Source organism: Centroberyx gerrardi, chromosome 19 (assembly GCF_048128805.1).
Source record: "Centroberyx gerrardi isolate f3 chromosome 19, fCenGer3.hap1.cur.20231027, whole genome shotgun sequence".
NCBI lineage: Eukaryota > Metazoa > Chordata > Actinopteri > Beryciformes > Berycidae > Centroberyx > Centroberyx gerrardi.
Window position 1 is genome coordinate 14,483,190 of NC_136015.1, and position 19,546 is coordinate 14,502,735.

General features: G+C 43.7%; 1 protein-coding gene across 1 annotated transcript in view; it reads left to right on the plus strand.

Moving 5' to 3' along the window:
* pard6gb (par-6 family cell polarity regulator gamma b) overlaps positions 1-16,411 on the plus strand; it is a 35,303-nt gene extending 18,892 nt beyond the window's left edge. Inside the window, exon 3 of the mRNA XM_071914702.2 lies at positions 14,322-16,411. Coding sequence (XP_071770803.1) covers positions 14,322-15,406 — 1,085 coding nt within the window. The 3' untranslated portion in view covers positions 15,407-16,411. The remainder of the gene's footprint in view (positions 1-14,321) is intronic.
* The last annotated feature ends 3,135 nt before the right edge of the window (positions 16,412-19,546 follow it).

Genomic DNA, 19,546 nt, shown 5'->3' on the forward strand with positions numbered 1-19,546 from the left:
TGCCCCTTTGACTGTGTTTCCATCTGCGTGTGTGTGTGTTTGTGTTTGGCTGGTCAGTGGAACCTCACCAACACAAGGATCCCTGCTTTGGGCAGACTCACTCTGACAGGCCATACGTACATACATACACAGTGAGCCAACATGATTACCCACAATGCACTCTGCACACCAGACCAGGCCTGTAGCGTGAAAAGACTTGTTTATGTATCAGAACATGTGTAGTAAATGTTGCAGTGGGTTTTCCTTGAAATAGCCTGATCCGGTCTAGCTGACAGGGAGTTGACTGTTTTCTTAGGGTTGTTTACTCGTCTCGTATCCCCTCGTGGCCAAGCCACACTGACGAAATCAGAAACCATTTTGTTATTTCCTTTCTTTTTTTATGGAAGAAAGGGGGCTGTGGTTCGCAGTGTTTTGCCTGATGGCAGCTGTCATGACACATTGAATTTGAATTGAATTTGACCGTTGTTTTTTGTGTTATCTCATATTATCTCCAAATAATGTTGGTGTTTTTTATTTTAATTAAGGGTTAATCCTTACACAGAGTATTCTACATGCTTGTGCAACGTGGCACAGTGGGCTTGGAAAGTGCACCATTTCAGGATTGGGAGGGGTGGGGGCTGGTAGTTTGTGTGTGTGTGTGCATACATGCAAGCCACTTTGTTCCTGTGCTTGTGTGTGTGCGTGCTGAACGAATTAAAGGGACAATTAAGCCCAGCTAAAAGGCCTTGTCCAGAGCACAGCCGTATATAGGTCACAGGGCTAAAACAATGAGACAAGCTGTCATTCCCCTAACCAATCTGGCAATTGTTCAGCCATAACTGGCACTTAACTGTACAAGTGCATTTGATTGGCTACAGTGGAGCCAAAAGTATTTCCAATTGGCTATGAAGAATCACCAGAGCTGGCAATCAGTTTGACACAAGCCAGTCTGGATGATTCCCAATTTCCTCTAACATTAACTTAAAGTAAATCTTGAAGAGGCTGTAAAGCATAATACATCTGATCTCTGCTTTGCCCTTATGTTGGGTGTAATTGATTTCCCCAGGAAGATTTCTGCTTTCATCTTTTGTTCTTTAGATATTTGGTTATAATGTTTTGCTTTGATTTGCTCTCCTAAAAGCCATTCACTCTACTTGGTGTATGAATCAACTAATTCTCTTGAAAACTAGATTTTATAAACAATCCCTCCTTGGGCTGTGCTATTTTTTTCCATCTGCATCATTTGTTTGAGTTTTAATTGATGCGAGTGGGATTCAGGGTTAAATTCAGGGCAAATTCAAACTCATTAACCATTGTATGAAATTAAATTGTGCAGTTGTAACACATGTTTTGACATGTGTAAGACAATATTCATAATATATCCCCTGTGTAATTTGATGAAATATCAGTGATGCCTCACTCCTGTGTCACAGTAGAAATATTGTCTGGGAATAGGAAGGCTGAAAGTTAATAACTTTGATTTCCTTATGAAAACACCCCCCACCCCTCCCCCCATACCTTTCGGTGGTAGTCACATATGATTAGTCTACTGCTCATTAAGTCCACTCAGAGTGAATGTAGCCCTAACATTGGTGCATTCAACAAGGTCAGAGTTTCATAATGTTTCGCAATTGTACAGTTGACAACTCATTAAGTTTTTATTCCAAGCCTTGCTATTCAGTAAAATTCATTGTCTTTTGAGCTCCTGAACTGAGTCACAGCAGTCTGGCAGGCACAGACAGATACACTGTGGGAAGACGCTGGTTGCCCCCCGCCCCCACCCCTCTCCAAACATGTGGGCCGCGAGTTGGTCGTAGAATCAGGCCAACTCAGCAGTTCAGCATGGGAGAGGAAGGAAAAGAATGGAGGAGGGGAGGAAAGACGAGGAGGGGAGGAACGAGCGCTGACTCTTGTCCTCAGATGAATTGTGTTCCAGAGACTCGGTGAGACAATGGACACCGACCGCTCAAGTGGAAATACCCCAGCAGACAGTTTTGACTGTGTGTGTGTGTGTGAGAGAGAGAGAGATGAATGTGCCACAGAGAATAGATGAAGTAAACCACTAATGGAGTCAGTGGAGCAAAGCGGGAGCGGGGAGAACCCAGGATATACTGTATGTCAACGCACAGAGGAAGTGTTCGGTTATGCTGTGCGGTTGTGTAAGAGAGGGTGTTGGTGTTTCAGGTGCAGCGCTGGATGGGGCCGAGGCCTGTCCAAGCCTGCAGAGGATTTACCCAATCACACCCAGGGAATGGGGGCCCCTCACCTGGAGACCAGGAAGGAGGCGTGTCTTTGGGGAAAAACACAAAAACCTTGACAGGAAAGGGGTCACTGGGGGTGTTTGGAGTGGTGGCTGGGTCCGACACACACCGATGCAAATCTAATGCCAAATCCTGTGCAAAGGATGAAGAATGGCAATGCCCAACTGCTTGAACACAATCCAAAAATAATGCTGAAAGTGGACAAAAAGCCCACCTTCAGCTGTCCCTGCCCAAAAGTACCATGTTTTATACTCATCATAGCTCTCAGGTGTGTGTGTGTGTTGCTCCGTCTATAACCAAAAATATATTTGTCCATTTAGATACGAGTCCAAAAAATTATCTACTGCAGTTCTGGAGACAAGATTTGCTCTGGCCACTTATGTAAATTGAGTTGTAATTTGTTTGCTTGTTATTCCAGCCCATGGCTGAATAAGAAAAAGGTCTCCAAAGGCAGCTGAATAACAGCAGATCACTTTTCCTGTGGTTTTGGTGAAAGCCCTCTTCAGCAAGAAGCTTACGATGGGATGGACTCTCTCTTCCTCGCTCCCCTGCTCCGGCTCCCTTTCTATTCCCCGCTTTACTCCTTTCTTACTCATTCTGCTTCCTTCCCTCGTTCTTCCTGCTTTCAGCATTCTTCCTCTCCCTCTCATTCTATCGCTGTCTCTGTGTGGCTGTCTGTGCATTGTCTTTTTTCATTTGGTGAATGAAACTATGAGGCCGTGTCGCCAATAGTCAGCAGTTAATTGTCAAAACTTGCTTTTTCTCTCTTCCTCCGCAGTTGTGATACCCTCATGATGAATAGCTCAATTTTGTTTGTGGGTGACTGGCTGGCAGGCTGGTCGGCAGACATGGAAAACCACCAGTTAACTCGCCAGGCATCTGAGAGAGAGAATGAGTCGAAAGGTCACAAGTAGCGTACTAAACTAGTACTCGTTGCTTCACTCTATTTGATTCACCTCCGTTTACCTCTTTACTGACTGGAATTTGTCTGTTTGCAAGTCAGCATCTGTCAGTTTGCTTGATTGTCTATTTCCTTGTCTGCCTGCTTGATTTTCACATCTTCCAGCTTTTCTAGGTCTGTCTAAGGAAGTGTGTGTGTGTGTGTGTGTGTGAGTGTGTAGAGAGACAGAGACCCTAATCCTCCTAGTCTGCCTGTTGTCTGTCACCTACAACTGATGGCAGATTAGAAGGCAGCTCTGGCTCAGATCAGTGCCAACCGGTTGGGGAGGGCGGGGGTGCAGGGGACAAGCTAGGACAGTAGGATGGATGGATGGATATCTAGCATGGACAGACAGGCAGGTAGGTAGGCATAGGTAAGCAGACATTTGGCACTAGAAAGCCAAAGGAATTAACTGATAATGATGTGTGATGCTATAATAAAACAATTTTGGTTGGTACAGAAAACAGGGAGTGAAATGTCACAGAGGGACAGCTTTGCATATTTAGTTTTTTTTTTTTTTTTTTTAAAGCTGAGATATTTCAATTCTAAAATTCAGCTTTCAAATGACTCTATGGCCTTTTTTAGTGTTAGGCAGCTGGACATACAGACCGAGGTATTTTAATGTAGTGTCATATTTTTATTGAAAGTTTCAGTGGTTCATAGATGGTTTATACAATATACATAATGTTTCAGTTTTTTTAGTTTTTTTTTTTACTGCAATTCACTAAACCCATTACATTGGCCATGATTCCATGTCAGCCCCACCATCTAAATAATGTGAAAATATTTCACCGCAACTGTAACACTGGCTGGCTGATGCACTCAATTTCATCATTTTCATAACTGTGAAAAGCAATCTAAACAAGCTTTTTCAAATGAACCGTATTCCCTTCTTCCCTCTCCCAAAGCGAGTCCACATGAATGGTTTCCACACAGGACACATAAACAATGTTCTCTTCATTAAGCGATGTGAAGCAAATCCAATTGAGAGCAAATCTTTTTCAGCCTGGGGCTCGTTAAACATTATTTGATGGGCTAAGAGGCTGGAAGCCACTAAGCTTGTGTTTTTGTATGTAAGTGTAAGAGAGGGATTGAGTGTGTACACAGCAATCGCTATCGTGCACATCTCCCCTGAATGGCTCTCTTTAAGTTGAGTATGGCCTCTATAGAGAAGAAATGGGATGTTTTCATATGGAGAGCATCAAGGCTGGATATCAGGGAATGATACCTATTTGTATTGTACTGATATACTGTACTATACCAACATGATGTTGCTTTTTTCCAGGCATGAAAGAGTATCAAAGAGCAATGAGAAGCTTCAAAATGTAGGCTTCTTACAATGAGAACTCCTGTTTTCTCTTTGTTTAGGGGCATTTTTGTTAAGGCAAATCAATTGTACATGCTCTGATTCTATTCAGGCAGGGTGATTCCATGTTTAACTAATAATCAGAAAATCACTGAACCCTGTCTGCCAGGGGAAATATATTTTCTCTGTCTCTCTCTGTATCTCATGTGGACACACTGTCACACACAAACAGAAGGCCAGACAGGTGGTGAGGGACTCAAGTCCAAGTCTGCTGCTGTGACTTGTGTCACCTGGCCTCACTTCACCGCCAGAATCTGTTCCCCTCGATCCCTTAATTTCCAAAATGTTCATAGTATATTTAGTGTGTGTTTCGTCATAGTGGGTTGAGGGACTTCAGCGTATTTGTGTTTACTACTTCAACCTGAATCTTCATTCCAAAATACTCTATATCTATTTTGGGGGAAAAAACTCAATATTACAAGAATACATCCTATATGATTTCGTAAGTAAAGTGTCCAAGATGGCCATTAACTTTGCTAATATTCCACAATGAGATTCACTTCCATCTATTCAGTCTTCATGTGGTAGTAAGCACTGTAGTGACTCTAGCCAGGCAGCTTTAGTTCCTGTGGGGCAGATGGCAGTGACGAGTTTGCTCAACATAAACCAACAGCATGTGTTCTCTGGGTTGGGAACATGCATATGAACGCCAGAGAGGCAGCTGGATTAAAACCAGAAGCAGTAGTTACTTATATTTAAGAGAAAGGAGGAGGGAGGAAGGGTTGGTGAACCCCCGTCCTGCACCAGGACTTTCTCCTGAAGGAGTGCACGCTTGGTGGAGTGGAGAAGAGTTTTCCTTTTTGAAAGGGTTGTGGAGGAATGCAAGACCTGTCTACTCCATCGCACCCTCCTCTTCCTCCCACTTTGATGTTCCACCCTCCCCCTCCTCCCCCACCTCCCACCCCATACACACACACCTTGAAGCCACCCCCTCTTTCATTTCCCTGGGTGCACACAAGCATATACACACACATCCTCTCTAACTCCCTCCCTCACTTCTTTAAATATCCTTCCCTCTCTCTCTCTCTCTCGCACCCCCTCTCCCCCTCGTAAGTTGGCCCATAACCTGCAGAAATGGGATGCGTATGAATAAAAGGGGGGGGGGAGGGGTCGGATACCTGCGGCGAGTCTTAAACCTGTGACTCTTTCCCCGCCCCACCGTACGCACAGACCGAGCCAGAGCAGAGCAGACAAGGCAGCTCCATTTAACTTGTCCCAGATGTGCAGGCAGGCAGGCAGACCCCTGTGTGCCGTGGTAACTGCCAGTGAAAGAAGTGTAGGGAGTAAAGGAAGGGGGGGGTGCGGGGGGGGGGGGGGGGCGAGGCATGCTGGGTGAGCAGCAGGAGCATTAAAAGCATTACCCAAGACAGCCTACATGCACGCAGGCACACACACACTTTCAAGTCTCAGAGTCTTGTCTTGTTCCATTCTGGGTCACCTTCAGGAAACGACTCAACTGCGGTCTTTCCCTAATCCGCTTGTTGACAGTCGCTCACCTGATTCTCACCTGGCTGTTGTTAGTTTCTTTTTGACATTGTCAGTGTTTGTTCTCTTTCTTTGTCCTTCGGAAGCACGGAACAATGCAATGCAGGATTGTGGGCCTGTGAAGTCTGCAAAGAGGTCTACATGACGATCGAGGCTTGCTCTCTCTCTTGTCTCTCTTTGCCCCCACTTTCTCGAATGAGCAGGCAGTAGGAAGTCGGATGGCAGTGAATGAATGCAGTTATGCTTGCTTGTACACTTCCTGTGAAAAGTTTGGACACACCTGATTGAATGTGGTATGTTTTTCAAGCCATTTTGATCCAAAGGCTTATGCTTGAATGCTTGAAATTTGTTTTTAGACAAATATAAATAGTGAAGTTGAAGCCTATGTTTGAATTTCTTTCCAAAGCCTTTGCTTTTCCATTAAGGCAAAGGGTGGCTACTTTAAAGACTCTAAAATACAAGATAGTTTTGATTTGTTTAATACTTTTTGGGTCGCTGCATAATTCCATTTGTGTTATTTCATAGTTCTGATGTCTTTACTATTATTCTAAAATGTGGAAAATAGTTAAAATAAAGAAAAATGTGGTATGTTCAGACGTTTGGCTGGTAGTGTGTGTGTGCCCTTGCATGTGTGCGCACTACTGTGTGTTCATGCACCCCACATAACACGACACGCACAAGATCACAGAAACTTCCAGTAAGTTCAAACCCCAACCTTCACTGCAGCTGTAGACTACGGCTGCGTACGCTTTCAGGCCTCTCCAAATTTCCACCCAGGCCCTGCCTCAACCACCCCTGCAAGAATGTGAAATATGTTTGCTTGTTTAAAAAAAAAGTTCTTCTTTATTCAGTCTGGATTCTCTTTTTCCATGTTAGTGTTAGCTGAATATCTTGGCAGTGGTCTGCTCCTAAACACACAGATAGACTTCCCCGCCGTTTTCAATGGGGAATAGAAAAGAGGTCCAAGAATACTGATTGTTTTGGGTCATTCCTTACGTTTATATGTGTACATCCCATTGGAAGGCGCTCCAAAAATTTTAATCTGACAAGTAACAGGCGAGGTGAAGCCAAATAAAGTTGCAAGTTTCATTTACATATTGCGTTCACAGCAGGCACTCGTGATGCTAATTCATTTTCATGTCATCTGCACTTACTTAAATGCACAGCACTGTTTTGGTATTTGATGTAGCTCATTTACATGGGAGAGAAATGTAGGAACTGGTTGTCGAGCGCCTTATGTTGTATTTTGATGTGTTGTGTGAAACCACAGGAGACTTATGAAAACCAGTTCTTTCTGACACCGACGCTATGAGAAAAAGCGATACGCTACTCTCTGCATTTCATTAAAACAAGTCCTTTCTAATGCAAACGGGGCAACAACAAAAAAATGCAAATGCTGGGAAAGGAAAAAATGTTTCAGTCAGGACTCTTACCCTTACTGTACTGTATTGTACTGGGCTGCTTTGTTTTGTCCTGCAGTGCTCTGCTCTGTCATGTGCTGTTTCATTCTGTTCTACTCTGCTCTTTGCCATATACTGGTGGTTTTGAGGAGGTTCCAGCTGTGTGTGTGTGTGTGTGTGTGTGTGTGTGTGTGTGTGAGTGAGTCTGTGGGGCCCAGGAATGAAGCCCACTGCCACAGCAGCCAGTGACCTAATGTAAAAGGCAGCAGAGTCTAGCACTATTCACTATTTTCTCTGCGTCTCGTCTCTCTCTCTCGCTCTCTCTCTCTCTCGCTCTCTCTCTCTGTCTCTCTCTCTCTCTCCCTCTCTCTCTCCCTCTCTCTCTTTCTCGCTCTCCAGTGATTCTGGTCTCTCCTGTCACTAAGCACTTTGTCACGCTTGGCCGAAAACCATGACGGGGGCGGGGGCAGTCGGGGGTGTGATGGATGCAGGAATGTGTCTTGCGTGGATATACTGTAGCTGGATATTGATAGAGCCACTGGCCCCAGGTCAGTGGCTGTAGTTTCACCACAGTGGTTTGATGAATACAAGCTGATCTGAGCTCAGACATTCAGACATGCATCCCCCCCATTCTGTCAGCTTGTCCAGAAGACTAAACTGGCATATAACATTTAGTTAGATTTTCCAAATTTGACTACCAGTCAAAAGTTTGGACACACGCATTTGTCTTTATTTTTACTATTTTTCACATTGATGATCATGACCAAAAAAGTGTTAAACAAATCAAAACTATCTTATATTTTAGATTCTTTTTCTTTCTTTGGGAATTTTAGATTCCTCAATCCCCATCTACAAAGAAAGCATTTTTTCACTCATTTTTTCTACTCCTACATTCCATGTTTTCCATCTCATTCACTTGTATTCATACTTAACTGCAGTATTCTTGGCATGGTGTGTTTGCGCCACATTAGTTTGCTATATTGTCTCTGTGGAGCAGTCTGAAAGGATTGTGTGTGTGTAAGCTGCCCAGTTAGGCTGCTAGTGTCAGGGTCATACCAAAATATCACTACCTCTTGCAGGGGTCACAACCCCGAGGCGAACCACTGAACCTGCTCTGAGGGTGTCCATGTTGTCGCCTCCACCCCCGAGCCCCACATGCACGTACTTAAGCAATCAGCCCATGCTTTACATTGAGCAAATCTTATTTTTAATCAATCATTTAATCAATAACAATAATTAAATACCATTCTTCTGACAAGCAATTTAGCTCTTGAATAGTAGCTAAACAAAAGAGTATTTTTGGTCAGTGCTTTAATATTTAAATGAACTGTGATGAGGTTTGCATTTATCTCGTATTTTACAACTGTTTTGAACATGACTGCCAATCAGTACTGAGGATTAAAACTATCCATTTTATAAAGACAGATACACATTTGTTGGCCACCAAGCACAAAGATTTTCATACATACAAATGAACGTGCATGTGCACGGACATGCAGAGGCGCTGTGCGTACATGCATGCTCATGCTGAGAAATAATGAAAAACTGTTGTCTTCGCTGGCTCTAGTTTCACCCCTGTGTAAAGAAGCCAGTTACATAAGGTAGTTCCAACTTAAGTGTTGCTCTTATCCACATCACATTCACACCATGCCAACATAGGTGTACCAAAAATCCTAAGCATCGAGTGCCAACTTTCACAAAGCCCAGTGTGAAATGCCACACATGTGAAGCCAGGCCCAAACACCCCTTCAAGCATCATTAGTCTGAAGCTTTTCTCCGTCATTATGATGCTGCTGGGCGGACCAAAACCGCTCCATTCGTGTTATGGCCGTGGTGTTGCTTATTAAGATTACGTAAAGCCAAGAGCTAATGTTTGTTTGTCCATCACAGTTCACCTTTTCCTGTCAGTGCTTGTTGTAGACTAGAGTGGGTTAGCTGTACACACACGCAGACACACACACACAGACACACACACCATGCAAATTCCCCGTTGGTAATCCTTGTTAATTTCCTCATACCATCAATGTAATACTCACGGCCGCATGGCATCACACATAAAATTACCAAAGCATAAAAGGGATTTGAAACAGTGGTTCAAAATGGAAACGGTGTTTTTGTTTTGGTTAATTTCCATCTTCTTTTCGGTCTCTGTTTATGGTTATGTTGGGCCAGAAGCGAGTGTAAGAAGACATGCCAGGGCCGAGTGTGCAGGGAGGCCCTAATGGGTGATCATAAAACTCTTTAGATTCCTGCCTTTTATTGGAGACGGTGGAAAAGCAGTAGGACTTTAAAGGGCCTTCTCCTTTTCACAGCTCCGGTTAACTAGAGGTGGGCTTCAGTGGAACAAAGACTATTTTTTCCTCTTTCTCCTTGGCTTCGTCACCACAAGAACAGCATGAGGCTTTCAGTAGGAACTGAGAAACAGATGCAAACTAGTTACCTAGCTCCTACTTGTTGTACCTGGTTACTTTTTTCCTCCCAAGGCACCAAATTTACCTTTTTAAAATTATGCAGAATCTAGTCCAGGATTAATTTCTATTTGATTGTCAGTATTAGTTAGTTAGCATTAGATTAGGCCAAAATGTTGCAAGTTAGCAGTATGCCACTGGTGAATCATCTTGGTTCAACCTGTTCTGAGATATCTCCAAGTACATCAACCCCCTACATTCCATGCATGTCACACACACACACGCACACATGCACACAGACAGAGAGTAGAATGTAGAACAGTCACCCAGAAGCCCCCTCTTCACCTCTGACCCCTCTCCCCTCACCCTGCCTGGGCTGTGGGTGGGATCCAGGTCAGGTGACTTTTTTTTTTCTGGCATTTCGTTTGGGCTCGGCTGAGCTTGGGTTTTCTTTACAAATACACATTTTCATCATCGGTTTGATGCCAAAGCATTACAAAATAGTGCAGTCAATGAATTGAGGTTGACGATGGTGGAAAAAATGGCAAAGTTGAATTCCCAGTGTCCATTCCTAATCTTCTTTTTTTACCCACCAAGCTGTGCCTGAGCTCTCGTATTACCCTCACTGATACTCCTGACCACAAATGTTTAATGTTATTTAAGTGAATTAATGTTTTTCCATCTCTGTCAGCATTTCGCCTAGCTCTTGGCTGGATTTACAGTGGGATGGTATGACTTTTGGTTAAAGCAGATTGAAGTTTATGGGTAAATGCAAACAGCTGGTGTGTGTGAGTATGTGTGCATGCGTGCTGTATGGACAATAAGTGTTCCTAGATAACATATCACTTAAATTGCCATTTTAAATCCCACACCCTGTGATCATTAAATTAGATTTGATAATAAATAACATTCCAGAAATACTGAGTAACATCTAATTGAGTCACCCGGCTTTTCTAATAGGCTTGGGTTTTGAGACGTGATCTGGGCGCTGTTGAGCCTGCAGATGCCTGGCAATGACCCGCCAGTCTTTGATCAACATTGGCTTACCCATCATGCCTCAGTGTGGTAGGGATTAGTTTTGTCAGGAGTTGTTACAATGGGAGTTGTGTGATTGGGTGGAAGGTGCTCACTTAGTGGAGCTCTGCAGCAGAATCCCTGTGTGGGTCTGTCCCACTTGGCGAGGCTGACTCAGGACTAGAAAGCTGTGACACCTGATACTTCATCCTTCCTTTGCTTCTTTGAAGTAATCACTGACCTTATGAGGTTGGATTGTTCGAGGAAACCTTAGCTCTTTTTTGATCTGCAAATTAAAGAGGAGGGTAGAAGTTGATGGATTATATTGTGTTGTACTAGACTGGTAGCCTAATTAGTTTAAAACTGTAGTTATTAAAGAGGCACATGGAAAAGTCAAATGAGGAACATAGACAGATTTTCTGGTATGGGGCAGGACCTTACCTTTCTTTAGTCAGCAGGTATTTTCTCCCCAAAGTACTGTCTCTGTCAGGCCAAGGAATGCACTACAGTAGCACAGTAACATCATTTCTAACTTTGCAATGGAAAAACCTGTTTGGGTCCCAGCAGGCTCACTGATCCAGAATCCAATGCCTCAGGCCTGCAGACAGACAGAGACAGACAGAGAGAGTTCTGGTGCCAGAGTCTGGTTCTGTTACTGGGACATCTGATTCCTCTGGCATCCTCAGGTTCTGTAATCTACAGGCTTCTGTTACCAGGGGAATGTAGCTTCAGCTTTGTTTGTTGTGTAAGGCATGGTGCACTTAAAATGTAGCTCTCCTGGTGGCTTATGACCAACATAATCAATGCAAAGTGTCAGACCCTCTCCAACTGCTGCACCAAGATATATCAAACACACTTCAGGTCTTGGTTTTGTACGTTTCTTCAAATCAGTTGAAGAAACTAACATGTGCTTCTTAAGGAATTTTGCAGAACAGCTGTGAGACTTATTACATAGAAAAAGCCTAATTATTGCCCTATACAAAGGATTTGTGACTGCGAGATCATGTCTCCTACTAAATGCAGGCCTGATGTGGTGTGCTGTGTGGTGTGCCCATGGTTTCAGACCGAGGTGAGGGCGTGGAGGGAGGGCGTTACACCAGGGACCTGTAATGAGACTCGGCAGCGATTCCTCCAATATGGTTCCCATCAGGGAGACTTGCACTTGTGGCAGAAATTCCAGCCCTGTAGCAAATACCTTATCTGGATTCAATCAAAACAACTTCTGCCACGACATACACAGAAAACTAAGAATACCATACTAAGAATACCATGCCCCATACTTTGATGACACTCAGAGGCTTTTGCAAAAAAAAATAAAAATAAAAAAAGCATTGTTTCCAGATTATTTTTCTTTCAGGCGGTAAAACACTTTGGGGGATTTTGGCGTGGCTTTCATGTTGTCTGTTGTAAATCTTATATTTCCCCAACACATACCTACCATTCACGTTTCAAGCTTTATTGAAAATCCACTGTTGCATAGTCAACATCCTGCACAGGAAGGGAGGAGCAAGAGGAGACGGTGGAGGAAGAGACGGAAAAGGAGGTGTAGTGGTGATGAGTCAGCACTGCAGCAGGGAGTTGTATGGCAGAGGTCCACACTCCCACTGAGACTGGAGGGCCGAACAGCCAGCTGGCTCTGAATTTCCATATTTGTTTCAGTGTACATAGAGAATGACATGACACTCAATTCAGCTTCAATTAAATTCAGGGTGCTTTATTGGCATGAAATACAGAAGTACTTACTGCCAAAGAAAAGTCAACAAATTCATTCAAATGACGGTGACCAAACTTAATCACATGATGGTGACAATGAACAGTCATCAAATTAGTAAATACAACAATTATCAGTCAACCAATTTATCTAAATGCATACATTGGGCATTCTGAAACACATTTTATTTTATTTTCTACATGTCAGTGGTTCCTCTGTCTGAGACGATGACAGGCTAAGACATTTGGCTGCAGTAGATGCACACCATTTTTTTCTCCTAGAATGTATACTCTTCTTCTACAGTGTACTTTGAAGATGGGGCCAAAAATTACAGTGCGTTCACACGCAGGTGCACACCCACACACACAAACACTTCATAAAACAGGTGTCCCAAACAGTAGGGCAAAGATGACTCACGCTAGTTGCCATGGAAGAACTGGAGCTGATGCGGCCGCCTTGGGACCTTCGCTTCCTGTCAAGTGGTGCTTTGCTGTGTCCAGATTTCCTGTCTGCCTGAGAAGGGAGGATGGGAGAGAGCTTATCAACTTACTGTATTCATCGTGAAGCTGATGTCATCTCTCTCCATCTCTCGTCCTCTCTTTTACTGAATAGAGTGCATGAAATGAGCACAGTGAGCATGTTTGGCAGTGGCTGCGTGGTTTTGAGGAAGTCACTCTCTCATTGCGATGATGATCTATTGGTCCAGAAAGGTTTTCATGGACTGCTGAAGGTCTCCATGGCTGGAAATATGCCCCAAGTCATGCTTTAACTGAGGCGAACACACTGATCTTCCCTCACAGTTTCATCTAGAAAAGTTCTCAACATTGTATTCTCAGTCAGTTAGTCTCAGTCAGTCATTGTCAGTTACTTCAGTTGTGCTCTTGACTTTAAGCTGTAGTATTAAGCCAAAATACCATAGAAGTACAATCAATATTTTATATCCTCAGAGTTCTACCTTTGTAATAAGGAGGGTAGTATGTGTGTGTGCCTGTGTATCTGGGTGCACACGTGCAGTGGGACTCCCTACAGCAGCTGTCTAAGTAGCAGCAGGGTGGGTCACCTCTGTCAGCACAGACAGGAATGCTCTGCACACTCAGCATTTTATACACACACACACACACACACACACACACGCAGTCTCAGCATGTCATTAATAGCTGTAATTTATTGGCAAAACTCTGCTTACTGCAGTATCCGAATAAAGTTGACATGCTCTCATGTCATTTTTAACGTGTGGTTTGGGCTTGGCTCCCATTAAGCTAAAACATGTTAGCTTCATGCTTGACTCAGTAGAAGAGAAAACCAGGAAGCCCTCAGGCCTTGTTTATGGCTGCAGTAAAAAGAAGTGCATTAATGTCACAAAAGGAATAAAACTTATAAATGATAAGCGGTCTCTCACAGGCAAATCCTTTTCAAGCACATCTGTGCATCATTTTAAGTAAGGTTTGTGAGGTTGCAGAGAAAGCAGCATGTGTTGTGCGGTTTTATTTAGAGGTGTAGGCAACTACTACAGTCTTCATGTGCATTTTTTGGAGACTCTGTTCCAGCACAAACATTTTGTGCTGTCAGGTCATTTAGTTTTCTCTCTTTCCAAATCCTGATCTCAACATTTGTTAACAAAATACATAAGGAAGGAACAATGTTCCTTCCTTATGTATTCCAATCATGTAACATGAACAAGTTTGAACAATGTGAGTTCTAAATATCTTTAATTTCTCACTCTCTCTTTCTCTGTGTTGTTCTCTTTTTCTTTGCAGAAGAAGTGGACTATGCTAACTTCGGCACCAACACGCTGACACGCAAGAAGAAGGCGGTGGTCGCGCTGCGCAACAACGATGTCAACCGCAAGCGGCCACACATCCGCATCGGCATGCCGCAGGACTTCCGGCCCGTCTCCTCCATCATCGACGTGGACATCCTGCCCGAATCCCACCGCCGCGTCCGACTCTACCGCCACGGCTCGGACAAACCGCTGGGCTTCTACATTCGAGACGGCACCAGCGTCCGGGTGACGCCGCACGGCCTGGAGAAGGTTCCGGGGATCTTCATCTCTCGCATGGTGCCTGGAGGGCTGGCGGAGAGCACCGGGCTGCTGGCGGTCAACGACGAGGTGCTGGAGGTGAACGGCATCGAAGTGACGGGAAAGTCTTTAGACCAAGTGACGGACATGATGATCGCCAACAGCCACAACCTGATCGTGACAGTCAAGCCGGTCAACCAGCGCAACAATGTGGTCCGCAGTAGCAGGATCTCCGGTAGCTCCGGCCAGTCGTCCGACAGCAGCGGGTCGACGGGCTACCCCAGTCTGTCGGTGGCCACGGCGGGGACGATGACCCCCGGGGCGCACGGGTACCCCGACGACCTGGAGAGCGACGAGGAGGCAGACATCGTCATCGAGAGCAGCCTCAAGCGGCCGTCGCGGAGGTCCAACGCTTCCGTGGCGTCCAGCGTGTCCCGCTCGCATCAGCAGACTCCGACGACGGCGCCGGTCCTGGCGGAGCCCCCCAGCCCCCCGACGCGACCCTCGTCGGTGGTCTCCACGGCCTCCTTCCACTCCCAGCCCAGCCTCAACGGGGGGTCCCAGCACCACCACCACCACCACCACCACAGCAGCCTCAGCTACCAGCTCCACAGAGACCTGAACCTCCAGCACAGCCCGCACCCGCAGTCCCACCACAGTCATCACCTCGCGCAGCCACAGCATCACAGCAGCAACCCGGCCCTCCGCCACAGCAACGGCAGCCTGCACAAAATCCTCAGCTCCCTGAAAACGGACCCACGACACAGCCTCGCACTGCCCAGGGGCGGGGTGGAGGAGGATGGCACCGTCATTACCCTATAATACACACACGCATATACACACACACACACACACACACACACACACACACACACACACATACACACACACAGAAACATCCCGGCTGCTCAAAGACTTAAACTGGAAAGCCCAGGCTGGGTAAATATGAGCATGAGCGTGCTTCCTCCAATACTAATTTTGTAACTTTTTCTGTTTGTTTGTTTTTATAAGATAATTGATAACAGGATGCTGCAAGCCAGGAAACAAGGAGAGTTTATTGTCTATGTTTTTTTTTTTGTATTTCTAAAAGTTTTCTTTGTCTTACATCAAAAGATTTGTATGTATGTAATAAGCATCAGGACAAGTAAGTGTTTTTAGGCGAGTCCACTGTATTCTAGTGTTCTGAATGTGCCTACAGCCTGCTCTCTCCTGTTAGTGACCACTTTTATTAAGATTCTTTCATTCTTCTTACTGGGACCAACTTGGAGGTTTTGCTTATGAACTTTTTTTAAAGAGTAAATCTATATTTCTTATATTTCTGATAAATGCTGTGTAGACGATGATTTTTTTTTTTTAATAGTTCTTTTATGCATTGATGATTTTGATCAAACCCTTGTATCTGCTCCAATAAATTATTCTAAGCCTCACAATTTTGCAAATAAGAAATGTGATGTTTTGGTTCAAGATTTACATATGTGGCTCCTAAAGATTTGGATTGTGTAATTTTTAAAAGAGAGTCATTTAATTCCTCCTTTGGATATCTTCATTACCTCTATTCCACTAGTTCTATAGCCTTTACCAGTTAATGTGTAAAGCTTTAGGAGATACTGTCCTACTGAACATGGTCAGTGATGTATCATGACTCATGAAAAACCAACAACAGGAGACTCTCAACTCTGAAAGTATATTACAAGGTTGAAGGAGTGGATACACTTGTTTCCAGACTTAAAGGAAAAATCCACCCTAAAACACTTTAACACCGTTTAAAAACGGCTATTGATGATGTACCTTGCATTAACAATCCCACCCCTCCCATCAAATTAATCTTTCTCCTCCTAACAAATATCCCACTGGTTTACACTTTTGAATGATCTCTCCCTCCATTTTTGTCCCGCCCCAACATCCTGTTTCAACTGGAAGTATGTTGAATTATGGAAGCAAGACGCTCTCAAAATGCCATTTCATTGTGACTTTTAACCTCACACCGGTCATGTACAGCCCACAGCTGAATGCAACAAGTTCAAGCAGCTCTCTGGGGGTTGTTAAAAGGCATTCTGGGAAATGTAGAAAATCAGCAACTCAGGTTGAGGGAAAGTCGGTACAACAAAAAGGTAAATTACACGTCCTCACAAAACAACTCCTGGAATGCATTGAACGAAACAAATTAAACATAACAGTGTAACAGTGTCCGAGGGTGGAATTCTCCTTTTAACCAGCCACAACCACAATTTAGCCTCATCGGGCTGTTAGCTAGTGCTGATTTATCCGACCTGGACAGCAGCAGGAATGCAGCTCTCTCCCAGGTCAGAGGCCCTCCAGCAGCAGCAGCAAACCCCTTTCACCTCCCTGCTAATGAATGCTTATCTGCCGTGTTTACTCAGGATGCCACACTGGTCAAACAGCCAATAGATCATTGACGCCCGGTCTGGCCCCTTGTTCTGCCCTGGCCATAGTCTGCACCCCCTGTCAGCAGTGACACCCAGGATTGTGGGTCTGCCAACTGTCAGTCACTTAACACTGAGTTCCAACCTGCACATGAATTATGTAAAATTGTTAAATTATCAGTGGGAGTTATGCACATATAGGTCATTGTTTAGATGATTTACCACTGGAGTGCAATACTACAGTATGTTTCTCACAAATGGCATAGAAGCTAACTGCTAGAACATTTTTGGATTCAAGTGTAGAATGTGAGACTGACTAAAGCTGACAACTTTGTCTTGTTAAAGGTTAAATAAAAAAAATAACATTTAAAAGAAGAAAATTCACAATAGCAATGCACAAACGTGCTCAGTGGAGAGAGCCAGTTGAATGCCACCCTGCTGAGGTTATCTCTGTTTTCCAGCTGCATTTATAAAACAGCCAGTAGGATGTCTCCAAAGTGTCCCAGTCAGATCTAAATAGCTTCCTCTCTCTATCACCCTGACCCTGAGAATTTGAGCTAGTATACTGAATGCACCTCAAAATGTAAACAATGGAAGGTTGACTTGCAGCCTGGGACCCTAAGCATCAGTGCCACCTGTGAGGACAGGCCATAAAACATATTTCTCTATCTCTTTGTCCTTTGGATGTGAATGCTGCAGGTTTCAATAGCAGCAACCTGAACACACAGGTAGGATTGGGTTTATCCTGACACAGCAGGGTGGTATTTCTGGAAACTGTCACTCTTTTTGTCACTTATTTTATATTACGGCCTGTCTGTTTGAAGGTATGGGGCATAACTGGTATTGTGGAATATTCTATTGTACTTATATGCAATATATATAAAACATACATTAAAATGTTAATAAAATAAACATAGTACACATATATAGTACGTACTTTTACGCATATTATAAGATTGGATCTAAATGGAGAAGAAACTTGTCTCATCTCATTGGTGAGTATCCTACAGGCATGCACTTTCCACAAAGAGTAACTTGTATGGAAAAAACAAATACCATTAAATATTATTCTACTGCCAACAATAAGAATCAGGTTGTGGTATAGTTTGGCCATACTGCCTAGCCCTATTGAACTAATTAACCCATTTAGAGTTGTCCTTGCAGGACTGCACCCGTCCTATTGATTGTCAGTCCATGTTTGGCAGTTTTCAACTGCTGAATATTGTTTTTCCTTGTGTCCTCCTATTGGTGATGTCTGGGTTTTTTTTTTATAGTAGAAAAGAGTTTAACACTGCATCTTCTCTCCAAAACAAAGTCATTTTAATCACAAATCCATACTTAGTTTAATTAAAGCAAACCTGAATACCAAATCAGTGGACTAGATATTTGTTTGATAAACAAAGCTTATAGCTTTATCAACCCTTGTTATAACGTATGCTTTTGCATCAAACATGTGCACAAGCCATTAAAGCCCAGTACCATGTTGTAATTCTGGCTGCCATCTGCTGGCAGACAACGCAATGACATTGTGCATCATGAAATGTTCAAAAACTACAGGTCGTGCACACAACATCCTCACGCATTGTATTTGTACAGATAGGCCTATTTATACAAAACTTCACGAAAGGTCGTGTAGATTGATAGAACAATCGGTTCATGCGTTTCTGTAGAAAGAGTATTTGTGTAATCTTTAATCGTGACAAGAAAAATAGGTATAAAAAGTCAAACTGTCAATCAAACGGGCCTACACTATCTGAAACACCACTATTCATCTCTGGGGGAAAAACTACTTTAAATTGTGTCTTTCGATTCCTTATTTTAAGACAACAATTTTTGTTTGCAGACAATGAATCTTACATTGTAGAGTCTTCCCTTCCCACCCCTTTCAAAGAAGTCGAAGGCCTTCTTTAACATCACTGTTACATGCATTGCTATTTAAAGCAATCAAATTTCACCCTAGAATGTACATGCCTTTTACATGTTCTTGTGAATATTGTTTTCATAACTGGTTTGCTCTGAGGCTTTGGAGAGAAATCCAAATGAGGCCTAAATTGTGCTCTTGCTGACCCTCTATCGCCACTGCTGTAATCTAAAAGGTGCATTTATCAAGAGAGGTGTTATAGAGGTTCTAGGTCATGTGCATAAGTGGTCTGTTGTGACAAAAACACTGCATTGGGAGACTTTGTGACTTTTCCACTGCATTAGTCAGTCCCTCCAGGAACTTGCGATTTTGCGATCGCAATAATTAACGCTAATTCAAGAAATCTCCGCAATATTTGCGAGAGCTTGCAGTTTTGCCCTTTTGCCGCAACTTTTCCGCATGAAATGGCCAAATCAACAGACCGCTTGTGATTTGGACCAATTGTCGCATTCGGTGTCGTGGTAACTTACGTCATCGCAGCGCGCATTCAGGTGGAAGATGAACAAAGCTCACCTGCCAACAAAAAATACTGCCATAGACCGTGCAAAACAAAAGAAAAGCAGCAAGAATCGAGGTGAGTGCAAAAGTCAAGGTCTTGGAAGAGTTAATAGCTTAAACGGAGAGTGGGAGAGAATAGGGGGAGGCTGTGTGTGTGTG